The 13,214-nt window shown below is 44.2% G+C and overlaps 1 protein-coding gene across 6 annotated transcripts in view; it reads left to right on the top strand.

Annotated features, from left to right (window-relative positions):
• Positions 1-13,214, top strand: part of LOC105486812 (solute carrier family 24 member 3) — a 506,030-nt gene that overhangs the window by 460,585 nt on the left and 32,231 nt on the right. For 4 of the 6 annotated variants that reach the window (XM_071079731.1, XM_071079733.1, XM_071079734.1 and 1 more), the window contains exons 10-13: positions 2,778-2,911; positions 4,854-4,904; positions 5,132-5,292; positions 6,069-6,330. In XM_071079731.1, coding sequence (XP_070935832.1) covers positions 2,778-2,911; positions 4,854-4,904; positions 5,132-5,292; positions 6,069-6,330 — 608 coding nt within the window. The remainder of the gene's footprint in view (positions 1-2,777; positions 2,912-4,853; positions 4,905-5,131; positions 5,293-6,068; positions 6,331-13,214) is intronic. The other 2 variants (XM_011749881.2, XM_071079732.1) reach the window with 1 other exon arrangement.

Consider the following 13,214-nt stretch of genomic DNA (forward strand, 5'->3'; position numbering starts at 1 on the left):
TGTACTTTAAAAGCAAAACCTAATCACTGGGCACTGTGGTGCATGCCTGTGATCCCAACTATTCAGGAAGCTAGAGTGAGAGGATTTCTCGAGGCCAGGAGTTTGAGACTAACCTCAGCAACATAGCAAGACCCTGTTTCAAAAAAAAAAAGCAAACCTTTATGCAAGTCAGTATTTCTTTCAGGAAAATGGATTCTAAGTCAAGATGACAGAAACACCGCCTCTTTCCCTGTCGCCCTATGGGGCAAGGCATCCTTGTTGAGTCTATAAAGTGTGGAGGTCTTTTCACTAACAGGAATTTTGAATATATATAAGAGTCAACAGAATAGTATAATGAAGCCCACGCACTCATCACCAGCCCTAGAAACCATCAACCCACAGTTGCCCCATCCACACTATATTCACTTCCCTTTTCTTCTGTAATTTGGAAGTCCCAGACATCATGCTAGCTCATCCACAAAAATTCCAGTATACATCTGGACTTCTCTAGACATAGCTGGATACTCTTTTAGGATTCTAAAAGGACAATTGTCTTTAACATAACCACAACATTATCATCACACCTAAAATTAATACTAATTCCTTAATGTCATAAAATACCCAGCGTTCAAATTTTCAGTGGCCTCACAAATGTCTTTTTGATTGTTTTCTGTTTCATGAATATCATAAATATTTAAAAAATGAGAATTCAAATAAATTCCACTCATTAGAATTGGTGGCCTTTGAATGAGTGCCGTGTCTGTGTGTGTGTGCATGTGTGTGTGTGCATATGTGTGTGTGCATATGTGTGTGTGCATATGTGTGTGTGTGTGCGCATTTTCCTTGCACTTTGTTCTTTAATGAAGTTTGGCTGTTTGCTCTGCAGAGTTGCCCACGGTTGGAAAGTGTTGATTACATCCCCTGATGTGGCACAGTCTGTTTCCTTGACCTCTGTGTCTGTGTATGTGTCTGTGTGTGTCTGTGTGTGCATGTCTGGGTGTCTATGTGTGTGTGTCTGTGTGTGTGTGCTGCATGTCTGTGTCTGCGTGTGTGTCTGTGTGTCTCTGTGTGTCTCTGTGTGAGTGTCTGTATATGCGTGTGTGTGTGTGTGCATTTTCCTTGCACTTTGTTCTTTGATGAAGTTTGGCTGTTTGCTCTGCAGAGTTGCCCACGGTTGAAAAGTGTTGATTATATCCCATGCTGTGGTGCAGTCTGTTCCCTTGGCCTCTGTGTTTCCTGCATGTCTGTAATTGATCTGATTCGGGCTAGACTATGTCCCAAGTGGTGGTGAGTTCCATCATCAGGAGGCACGGCGATGTCTGCCTTGCTCTCTCTGTAATGTTGGCAGCCATCAGTGCTCAGTATCTGGATCCATTATTTCATTTGGGTTGCAAAATAGTGCTGTTCTAATTCTATGCTTCGTGTCTTATGAACTACAAATGGCACCTGTCACTTTGACTAGTTTTCTGTTCTCTCATGCAATGTAGTAACTGCATGTTCCTAGAGTGTACAGGAAAGACCTCATGGACGAGATGGTCCAGCTACAGAGGACCTCTTCATCTCTCTGAGGTCTTGTTGCCATAAGCCAGCCACCCTAGAGCTGCCCCCACTGAGGAATCAGGCGCAAGGGAGATAGCTGGGAGGGAATCCAGAGAGCTTCATGTCTGTAGCAGCAAAAGAGTTGAGGAGGGGAAGAGAAACATAGGTTGAGTGGCCTTCCAGCTGGCAACTTAGGGTCACCATGCCTAGCTGCCATTCCTATGGGAGGCTGGAGGTCAAACTGGAGGTCCCCAGTGAGCCGTCCCATGGCCAGGTTGAGTGGCCTTCCAGCTGTCAACTTAGGGTCACCATGCCTAGCTGCCGTTCCTATGGGAGGCTGGAGGTTAAACTGGAGGTCCCCAGTGAGCTGCCCCATGGCCAGTAAACGATGAGTGGGGAAAAGCAGTAGCAGCCTTCTGTGACCTGGAAACTGTGCCTGGCTGTCTTTGCCCATGAGTTTTTATGAGTTTTCTAGAATTCCTCTGTGGGAATCTTCTCATACTAAAGCTAGGGAGACTGGAACATTTACTTGCAAAAAACCACCCTTGGAACTTGTACAAGCTTCTTCCCTTCCCACTTGAGCCTGCTGGGACATGTAAGGAACACTGCACAATGTATTCACTTGATCATTCGGGAGGATCCTAGCCTAGAAGTTTTCATAAAGCCAAGGGCCCACTGGATCTGGAACTTAGGCACGATAGTCATAGAAATTTGCAGAATCCCAATCCGTGACCTCAGGAAACCAAAGACATAGAGACCTAGATGGCCAACTGACCTGTAGCACATAGACTGTGACACACAGCCACTGCTCTTGGGGAGTGGTGTGGATGAGGCAGCTTCCTCTTCTTCCAAAAAACTGGTCCCTGATTACAAAGGCCCTGGAGATGTGGCCCAGAGGAGGTAGACCTTGACCATCCCACTGAGTCTTAGCACAGTCCTTCCATATGCAGACTGAGAAGGGGAGCTCAATCCCAGAGAGGCCTCCACTGGCATGAAAGAGGTTGCAAAGTAAGCAGTGTGATCTGGTTTATTTCTATAATGGTGGTTTTCTTTTCACCTACCATTTGTTCATAAATTGGGAAATGGGACAGGTTGTATATTCTGAGGGGGAATGGGTTGAGAAAATTAGAACAGTAATAACTTGAGCTCTGGGGACTGTACATGCAGACTGGGAGAGCTCCCAGGAGCACTCGGTGGGAGCTAAGACATGGCAGAATGGCAAACACTGATGGACTCTGCCCACTTGTTACTTTGCTCAGATATAACGCTTGCATACATCAGTGCTTTGAGAGGAGGACAAAAGGTGCCGGGAACATGGTCAACGGATTGGCCAACAATGCTGAAATTGATGACAGCAGCAACTGCGACGCAACTGTGGTGCTACTTAAGAAAGGTAACCAAGGAGAGCATTGTGGGGGCCAAGGCAGCAGGATCACTTGAGGCCAGGAGTTCAAGATCAGCCTGGCCAACATGGCAAAACCCCATATTTACTAAAAATACAACAAAATTAACCGGGAATGGTGGCCCAAACCTGTAATCCAAGCTGCATGAGAGGCCAAGGCACGAGAATCACTTGAACTCAGGAGGCAGAGGTTGCAGAGAGTCAAGATTGCTCTACTGTAGTCTAGTCAGGACAACAGAGCCAGACCCTATCTCAAAAAAAAAAAAAAAAGAAAGAAAAGAAAAGAAAGGTAACCAAGGGGATACTGTGTACGAGAAGAAAGTGCTAGAATATGAGCCCATCTGCCCACTGTCATAGCCACACATGGGGTGTCCTAGCTGGCCTTGAGAAGACACTCCCTGCCCCAAGATAGAGCAGAAGTTTCCAGTCCTCCAACCCTCCCTTTCGCTACAATGTCATGGAGCCATCTCATACCTGGTAAGCCCGTTGGAGCTCAGAAAGCCCCCTGGAAATTTCCAGGCAACACATTTGCTGGGAGTGCTGCAGAGAACAGGATGGCAAAGGAAAGGAGACCCTAGGTTCTGAGATACCGGTTCTGTCCCATTTTGGCTGTGTGACTATGAAGCAGGTTATATAACCTCTTGAGCCTCAATTTTCTCTTCTGAAATATGAGAATCATTTTTGTAATAAGCAAAGCAGATAAATATGTATAAGAGTTTAGTGCGATGCTCTATAAATGACAGGTGTTATTAGTGTATTACTAGATCCAAATTCACTTTAAGGCTACACTAACTCAGTTTGCAAGCTGCAAATAGAAATAGAAAAGTACCTTCCCCTTCAAAGTAATTCTTATATTCAATCAAGTCTTACAAAACAGCTGAGATACTAAGGGAAATAATATGGCGCTCTCAAATATATAATATTTTTTCTTAGAGGAACTCAGAAAATAATCATTGAATTTTTCCTGGAATGTGTTTTTTTATTTAATTTTTTAAACTTTTCTCTTGAAATGTAAGAGTTTATTTTTTCTTGTTCCCATATGGTTGCTTCGCAGGAAGGAAAAAAAAAAAGAAATTAGAAAGGTTATTTTCAAATACATCTATGGGTTATTTTCGAACATATCTCTGACATCACTGCATCATTATTAGATTTTCAAAATTAAATATTTGATATATTTTTGTGAATGATTATACATATGTTTAACAAATGACTTAAGTGATTTAGTACCATTTCACATGAGGATTTTATTGAGTTTATTCTCTTCTGGGTAGTTTATAACCATAAAAGGACTATGCCAAAGAGAGCTACCTAGGATTAGCTAGTGTTTCCAGAGATCCTTTCATGCTTTAGTGGCTTGGAAAACAGGAGCTAGTACTACAAGAGGCTGCAGCCAAGTACCCTTGAGCTGTGTGCATATACTGCTCATTCACAGAGAGGGAGCTGGACCCTTCGTGCCACATTTTTTTAGGCCTTCTGGTGAATTATCACACAGGATTTGTCCCAAGCACCCTTCTGACCTCGGTTCCCTGTAACATGAACAACTCACCCACCCCTTGTCAGCTCTGCTCATAGACTGCACTGAGGGAATGTGTACATTTCACCACCATGTCCCCCAGTGCAGAACTGCACTAACATCAATCCAGTAGCATTTAACAGCTCAGGATGAATATTGCTGACATTTGAAGGGCATATAGGGTACAAAGTTCTTAGAGTCTTCTCTGTACCCCAGATCTGAGTGGTGGGAAAAGAATCCTTTGAGGACAAGGAGGAATTCTCTTATGGTATCATTAATTCTTACCATGTCAATGAATGATGCTTAAATTGTTTCAAGTCCTTTCAAAAGATTTAACATTAACACCCATGGAAAGGAGATTTTGACTTATTCAAAATTTGTTCACTGCAACCCTTCCTGGCTGGCTGGATGAATGGAAAGAAGGAAGGAAAGAAGGAATAAGGAAAGAAGAGTGGATGGATGGGTGGATAGGTGAGTTGGATGGATGGAAAGAAGAATGAATGGATTGATCGGTGGAAGGAAGGAAGAAATAAGGAAAGAAGAGTGGATGAATGGATCGATGGATGGATGGATGGATGGGTGAATGGATGGGAAGAAAGAAGGGAGGAAGAGAAAGGAAGGGAAGGAAGAATAAATGAATGCCTCTTTCCTGTTCCTGGCCTCAATGTTATTTTACCTTATGTTTTCCATTTCCCTAGCAAATTTCCACCGCAAAGCATCAGTGATCATGGTGGACGAGCTGCTGTCGGCCTACCCACACCAGCTTTCCTTCTCTGAGGCTGGCCTTCGAATCATGATCACCAGCCACTTTCCCCCCAAGACCCGGCTCTCCATGGCCAGTCGCATGTTGATCAATGAGGTACCTTGGAAAGCACTGTCCACTGACACTGGACAGGGGTGGGAAACTCTGGGAAAGAGAGAACGTTTCTTGTTTGAAAGAAGAAGCACCTAACTCAAAGTTTAACACCGCAGCATCCCTCAGCCATTTCCCAATCTTAGTTCCCTGGACCAGCTGTGTATCTGGCCCTTGCTATTCCCTCCATGTGTTGAGACATGGACTAATTCCCATTTATATAGAAAACTCCCCTGTTCCTTCTCCCTTTCACCCACATTTTTCTTCTATTGTTCCATTTGAATAAAGCTCCCTGACGTAAACTTGCACAGAAATTGTTGCTAACTAAGGGTTACCTTAGTTTAAAGTAATACAGAGTCCCTAACTTGAATTTTGCTGTGCATTCCTTTTCTGGAGTGTAGCCTTGTTGATACACTAGTCCAAACACAGTTGTTCAGCTTTCTCACATAGGGACCCAGGAACTCCTGCAGTCTGGGGAAGAAAGATGACACCACAGTACACAGAGTATCAAGGAACTGCACATCCCAGACACAAGAATTTTCCTCTAAAGGGATTTGCAAATTCTAATTTGCAAATTCAAATTTGCAAAAATTAATCTTTCCTCCCAGAAGGACGTTGTCTGGAGTTGGTTATCACATTGAGAGGCCCCTTAAAACTTGACTCCAGGGTCTTCTGGAAGCATCTCGTCAGCTGCCAGGAAAAAATCCCAACAGTTCGTGTTCTGAGTGTAAGGTATTTGCAATCCTGCTGACCGTGGTAAGAGTGCACCTTTCTCTTTCCAGAGACAAAGATTGATAAACAGCAGGGCTTATACCAACGGGGAATCCGAGGTGGCCATCAAAATCCCAATTAAGCACACTGTGGAGAATGGGACAGGGCCCAGCAGTGCCCCAGACAGGGGCGTGAATGGGACACGGAGGGACGATGTTGTGGCTGAGGCTGGCAACGAAACAGAGAATGAAAATGAGGACAATGAGAATGACGAGGAGGAAGAGGAGGACGAAGATGATGATGAAGGACCATACACGCCATTCGACCCCCCCTGTAAGAGGTTCTATGTCTGGGCTGGGGTTGGGAGCTATTTTGAGCCACTGAGTAGATGCCCCTGACTTGAATGATCTTTTTACCATTCAATTTTTTAAAATCTCTGTATGAACATGAGAATATGTATATCAAGTCTTCTTTGGGCAGGACTTTGTTGTAGAAGTTCAAAGATGGCCAAGATGGGGGTCCATGATCATTGGTTGAAATGTGAGCTCTTTAATCAGCTGTGTTTTGTACAAGTGTTACTGAAATGCCAGGGATTTGGTCTAGGTCCTGCTCATCAGTGCACAGAAAGCCAGTCACTGAGACAACGAATATTGCCAGGGAAAAAGGCTTTAATCAGGTGCTGCAGCTGAGGATATAGGAGATCAGTCTCAAATCCATCTCACTGAGCAACTGCAATTGGGGATTTATATAGCAGGGAAGGAATGTAGCTACCTTCCGGCAAATAGGAATTAGGGAGAAGTAAGGAAGAGGAGTTGCTCCACAGGAAGTAGGCAGTCCATCAGGCATCACGATGAAGGAGAGATCTGACTCCTCATTGTCCAGACACAACGATCTGGTGAGTTTCAGTTCCTTGATGCCATCTGGGAGGCCTAATGGTCCATTTCCTGAGAAAAGAGCTCAGAGAAGACAAATGAACATTTCTCAAGTTTTAAAGCTGAGAGTCAGTTTTTATATTAATTCAAAAGAAACTATAAACATCAGTTCTATGGGACAGTTGGGCTGCTTTCAGGGGATGGTCTTATCTTACTTAGCTGTTCTGCAGGAATTTTTGGTATGAAGGAGGAAATGCCCATGACCCTTGTGGGCAAGGCAGTTTGGTGCACAAAAGGAGAGGCACATCACTCACCTCCACCCATCCCATTGTACCTCGCCAGGAGAGCTGTCCTGCCAAGGTCAGCCCTGGTGGACGCCAAGCCCTGAAGAAGCTTTCAGGACCTCAGTCGCCAGGGCAGTGTCCTCCTCTCCCAACTGCTGCCTCCAACAAGGACTTGGTTGTTCCAGAAACTGTTTCACCCCACCCCACCCATTATCGGAGCAGTTGGACCAAGCCCAAAGAATTCTGCCTATTTGCTGGACCTTCCAGAAGCTTCTGGCTGTTTCAGGGAAGAGTACACTAGGCTGATTCACATTGACTGTCAAGTGTGTGAGGCTCAGTATACATGTGCAGCAACCTCTTTGGGATGTTTGAATGTGCAGGATTATCTGAGGAAACGTTTGATCCACTTGAAAGCCCATTTAGTGGTAGGACATGGTGCCGAGTGTCAGAGTCCAGTGTTAATTTCAGATGCAGGGTCTTGCTGTGCTCCAGGGGAGCTCCTTTCTGTCCAGAGGACAGCAAGTAAAACTTCAATCAGAGCTGCCCTGTGCCCACTCAGGGCACCCAAGATGTCAACCTCATCAAGAACTTACCAAAACGAATCAGAAAATATTCATCCACATTCCTATAACCCCCCATTCCCTCACCTCCCACCCAAAGCTGAATCATCACTTGTTAGTACATTATCTTCATAGAAAAAATGTACACTCGTCCTTTATCCATTTTGCCACCATCGGATATATTTCTTGGCAACCTTTCCCATCAACCAAGACAGAAACATCTTAAGAATTAAATGACAAAAAACACTCCTTTCCTCCCTTTTAAACCCTTCCATTCATTTTCTGTTGCCGCCTAACAAAATACCACATATTTTGCAGCTCAAAACAAGACCCACTGATTACCTTACAGTTCTGTAGGTCAGAAGTCCAGCTGGATTCTTAGTCTCACAGGCCATAATGAAGGTGTAGCCAGGGCTCCATTCCTTTGCAGAGGCCCTGGGAGAAATCATTACCAGGCACCAGTTCACTGTGGCTGTACAGCTCCTTGATGGCTGTTAGCTGGGGATGTCCCACTGTTCCTAAAAGCCATGGAGCCCCTCCACCTTCACCTGGATGTGTGGACCTCTTCCCACCATCATTCCTAATCTCTCTGGCTCCCCTTTTACTTTTGAGAACTCTTTGCAACTAGATCAGGTACCTGCACAATCTCTCTACCTAAAGGTCAACTGTGCCATACAGCACAGCAGAGTCACAAGGCTGATAGCTCATCCCACTCACAGACCCTGAGAATCTTAGGGACCCGTGTCTAGAATTCCGCCTACTCAGCCCCTGCTTTCAGAGTCCACCATTGGCTGGCCATAACCAAGCTCCAGTAATGCTTATTTTGCTAAACTCTTTCACTAATTAAAGAAATAGTCAAGCCAGTGGAAGGTCTGTAAGTGGCCAAGTTCTATGTTAGCATCTTGGGAGCCCAGAATCCCCAAGTGCACCCCTCCAGGGAACAATGAAAGATGCATGTGTGAGATGAGGCCAAGTCTGGCCCAGTGCCTGGGCCTCGTTACTGACTGGGACCCAGCGCCCCCTTCAGATCCTTGGTTCCATATTTCTCGTCTGGATGAGAGCTCACCGTGTGGTTTCAAGGTCTTTGAAACTCCTGCTCCCAACCCTCTGTCTCACTGTGATTAGGTTGCAGATGATGGAGGCCTCAGACCTTCCAGCCACACCTTCTGGGCTCCTGTGTATTAGGAGACATGGCTGCAGGCATCTCACCCCAACAAATGTTGCACCTGAGGCTCAGGAACCCCACATCCCCTCCCATGTCCTTCTTGAAGCACAGGCAAGAGAGAGGAGATGATATTCTGTGTGGTCATACCATCCCGTGGGGTCTCCATGTCATTCAAGGACCCCCAGCTGCCAAGATAGAAAGCAGAATTCCAAGTTCTTCTCTACCAGCCCTTCTCACCTGGGCTTCCTTAATGAAATGCACGTTCTGATTCAGGAGGTCTAGGGTGAGGCCCGAGTCTGCATTGCTAATCAAGAACCCCCCGCATCCTGCGACACTGGCGCTGCTGGTCTGTGTGCCACACTTGGAGCACCGAGGGGCTAGAGACCTAGAGGCACTCAGCGATCATCCCAGTTCTTCTAAGATGCACGAAAGCCTGATTCAGAGCCCGAGTCTGCCTTTGAAAAGAGTGAACTCCCCCAATTACAACTGTCTCTTCCCCTCTACCAGCTGCTAAGGAATCCCAGGCCCAGAATTAGGAACTCCATTTTAAGGCAAGGGGACTGAATGCCCAGCCAGGCCCCTTGCAGGGGCAGACAGGCCTCTGCTTACGGGTGAGAAGCCTGAGGGGTGCTTCTGGCCAGCAGAGGGCATCCGGAAGCCAGGGAGTCAGTTCTGGGAGCCCCAAGATGGGTTCCTATCAAGTCAAGTTCCTGTGGCCTGAAAAGGGTCCACCCACACGATGAGGACATGTTTCTCTCTCATAGTCATTCATAGTCGTCCTGCAAGGCGTGAGTACCCTGTGTTTCCAGCACCCAGCCGCAGTGCTTTCTTCTCTCAGGACTTGACTAGAGTGGGTATGATGATTACCAAGAAAGTAATTATTAAGAGTATGTGAATACTGTTTGTGAATTCGTATATGTACATATATGTACAGTGTGCAATTCAAGATTGATACAACATATTAACATGCACATGTGTACTGTATACACTCAATATATTGTATACATGTATAATATATGCACAGATATTAACATATTTATGTTTATATATGTATATACTATATTATAGGTTATATACACATAATATATATTATATACTCCTACACTTGGTATATGCACATACATGCATATAAACGTGCAGCTGTTGTTACCTCTTGGGTGAAGAAAGCCTTATGGTTGACAGACAGCAAAAGAAACCTTTTCTTGTGTATATAGGTAAACACATTTCCATGGGAAAGAAAAACTAGAAGGAAATACACCAAAATACAAGTAGGTTTTTCCAAAGCAAAATTATATTTTTCTCTCTTTTTTACCTTAAAACAGTGTGCATTTTTATTGCCTATATTATCGGAACAAATGCATATATTTAAGTCTAGGTCTAAAATACTGTGCAATAACTTTTTCTCTCTCTGATAGAATTCAGCTTTCTTAAAGCTGACTGAGGAACATAATTTAGAAACAAGTCTTTTTGCTTGCTAAAGCCAAGTCCAACCCAAAGGGATACTATCATGCTTATGGGCCCGGCTCAGGCCCCTGGCTTCAGCTCTCAGTTGCTGGCTGACTTTTGTGAAATCAGGTAATCACCAGCACATCAGGTCCATGTGCAGGGAAGTTTTTTCCCTTAATTCATTGCTGTACCCCCAGCACCTGCAGCAGTCGGCCGGCACAAAATGCCATAGAGGGCATTCAACAAATATGTATTAAATGAATGAATGAAGAGTAAACCTATCCCCTTTGCTGCTCTATTTTGACCCAATGGTAATAGAGCAGAAGATGGAAAAAATGTCCAGAAATGTTGTTGACTCAAAGAGGAAAGGAAACCTTTTTAACCCCTTTATTCAGAAATGGAAATTAAGGGCTGGGCGCGGTGCCTCACGCCTGTAATCCCAGAACTTTGGGAGGCAAAGGGAGGATGCGGATCACCTGAGTTCAGGAGTTCAAGACCAGCCTGGCCAACATGGTGAAACCCCGTCTCTACTAAAAATACAAAAATTAGCCGGGCATGGTGGCGCACACCTGTAATCCCAGCTACTCGGGAGACTGAGGCAGGAGAATCACTTGAACCTGGGAGGCGAAGGTTGCAGTAAGCTGAGATCACACCACTGCACTCCAGCCTGGGCAAAAGAGTGAGACTCTTGTCTCCAAAAAAAAAAAAAAAAAAACAGAAGGAAAATTAAGACCAGCTAAAATGTGGGTAATCATTATTTGACTGTCTTTGCTCCTCAAAATCATTTTTAAAAGACACCTTATATTTGTACCTTATATTTGTTATATTTGCTGTGTTACTTTTAAATATATGATTCAGATAATGCTCATTGAATTTCTAGTTTTAAGGTGGTTGTTATTACAAAGGGGCAATAACTTAAAGCAAGCATATATATCATTGAAAATGACATTTTCCAGATAATAATGCCCTCCCAGTGTCCAGTCACAAATTTTTAAAACAGTTGATAAGAACTCAACATTCACTGGCACTCACACTTCTTGCAACTTTGTCTAATCAATATCATTTTCCAAGCTCTTGCACTTGTAAGTTCTGACTTCATTTTTTCTTCCCTCTATTTATTTATTTTCTGAAAAATGTAAGAGTCAAGTTGGGATTATTTCTCCTCCTCTTCATGTGTTTCTTTGTCATCTTTGATTGGGTGTGCATTTTAAACTAAACTAAGTCTCTCTGTCCGTGTGAGGGCATCAGCCATATGGAAGGCCATTGAGGAGATTCTAGGAGTTCTACATGGGTAAATGCCTTATCAGCACATTGCAGGATTTAGGAATGTGCAGAATTCCAGGATGCACGTGGGATCCAAAGAGCTGCCCATATCCTGGATTCTGCAACATTTGGAAGCCCGTCTCCAAACAACTCTCAGCCAGGCATCCTGGTTTACAAAGCAAGCACAGTCTCTATGTTCTCATCATTCACTTAACCGTCTCCAAATCTTAAATCTAACAAGATTCATAGCAACTAATAGGAAAATACTTCTCCTTTCTTAGTACTTTTTTGTTTGCTTGCTTTACTCTGTACTTGTATTTTGGATAGCCTTAGATTCTCAAAAACAAGTAATTTTCTTTGGTCTGTCTGATTAGATTGTTCATAATAACATTATTACTACAATTGTTATTGCTATTTACTGAAAATGTGATATAAGCTCAGGACTATTCCTGCCTTTCAAAATCAGGTGCTAAACAAGTGAGAAGACCGCTGTTCTCATAGACTTTATTCTAATTTGATGGAGACCGAAAATAAATTAAGAAACAAACAACCCTGATGGTTTAAGACAGGAAATATTTGGATGAAACAAATAAAAAGGAGTATAGAAAAGCAGGACTGAGATGATAAGGGTTATATTTAGATTTATCTGAGGACCCGATGACATTTGAGCAGTGAAGTGGTCTGCGTGACAGGGCAGACTCTGCCATGAGAAGATCCAGGCAGAAGACCTGTGAGGGCAAAGGCCTTGAGGCAGGAAAAGGCTTGGAGTGTCTGAGGACAGAAAGCAAGCCAAGACCAGGGAGTATGTGAGCAGGGAGAGTGGCAGTTGGGGCAAAATCAGGCAGTGCCTTACAGACCATGGTGGGGAGACCTGGTTTTACTCTAAGGGCAGTGGAGACCAATGGAAGGTTCTAGAACAATTTGCTTTTTGAGACTCTTTCCTCTGGCTACTGGTAGCAAACAGATGGAGATAGGACAGGCATTGGAGCAGTAGTCCCCTTAGGAAGCCAGGTTGTCAGCCAGGCTTGGTGAACCTGGCCCCAGCGGAGGCTGTGGGAATAGTGAGATGGTGGGAATACCCTGTCAGGTTGCCAGGGTTGGCTGTGGGGGATACAAGAAAGGGAAGAATCAAGAATGACTCCCAGGATTTTGACTGGAACGACTTGCAAGCTCATGTTGTCCCAGCCGTCGTCCTAATATCATCTTATTTAATTCTCCAAGCAACTCTGTCAGCTCAGTGCTGCTGTATACACATTTTCATAGATGAAGAAACTGAGGTGTAGAGAATTTAAATAACGGAGTCATTCAGCTCATCAGCCACAGAGCAGGGACCAGAGCCCAGCACCATCTGATGAGAAACCCCTCTGCCTCCCAAAGACACTGTGCCTCGGCCATTTAAGAGAGGCCAGAGGGTGCCCGAAATAATGTTAGATAATTGTTCTATCTATGCAGTTTTTAGAAACTATTGGGAGATTGGTAGGATATATGAAACAAATACTGGATACTGGTCTAAAATTTTAAAATACATTTTATTAAACATTTAATTACTGTTTAAATGTTATAAAAATTCCTCCTTAACTCTGGTGGGAATATAAAATGGTTCAGTCATTTTGGAAAACTGGCAGTT

Source organism: Macaca nemestrina, chromosome 15 (assembly GCF_043159975.1).
Source record: "Macaca nemestrina isolate mMacNem1 chromosome 15, mMacNem.hap1, whole genome shotgun sequence".
Taxonomy (NCBI): domain Eukaryota; kingdom Metazoa; phylum Chordata; class Mammalia; order Primates; family Cercopithecidae; genus Macaca; species Macaca nemestrina.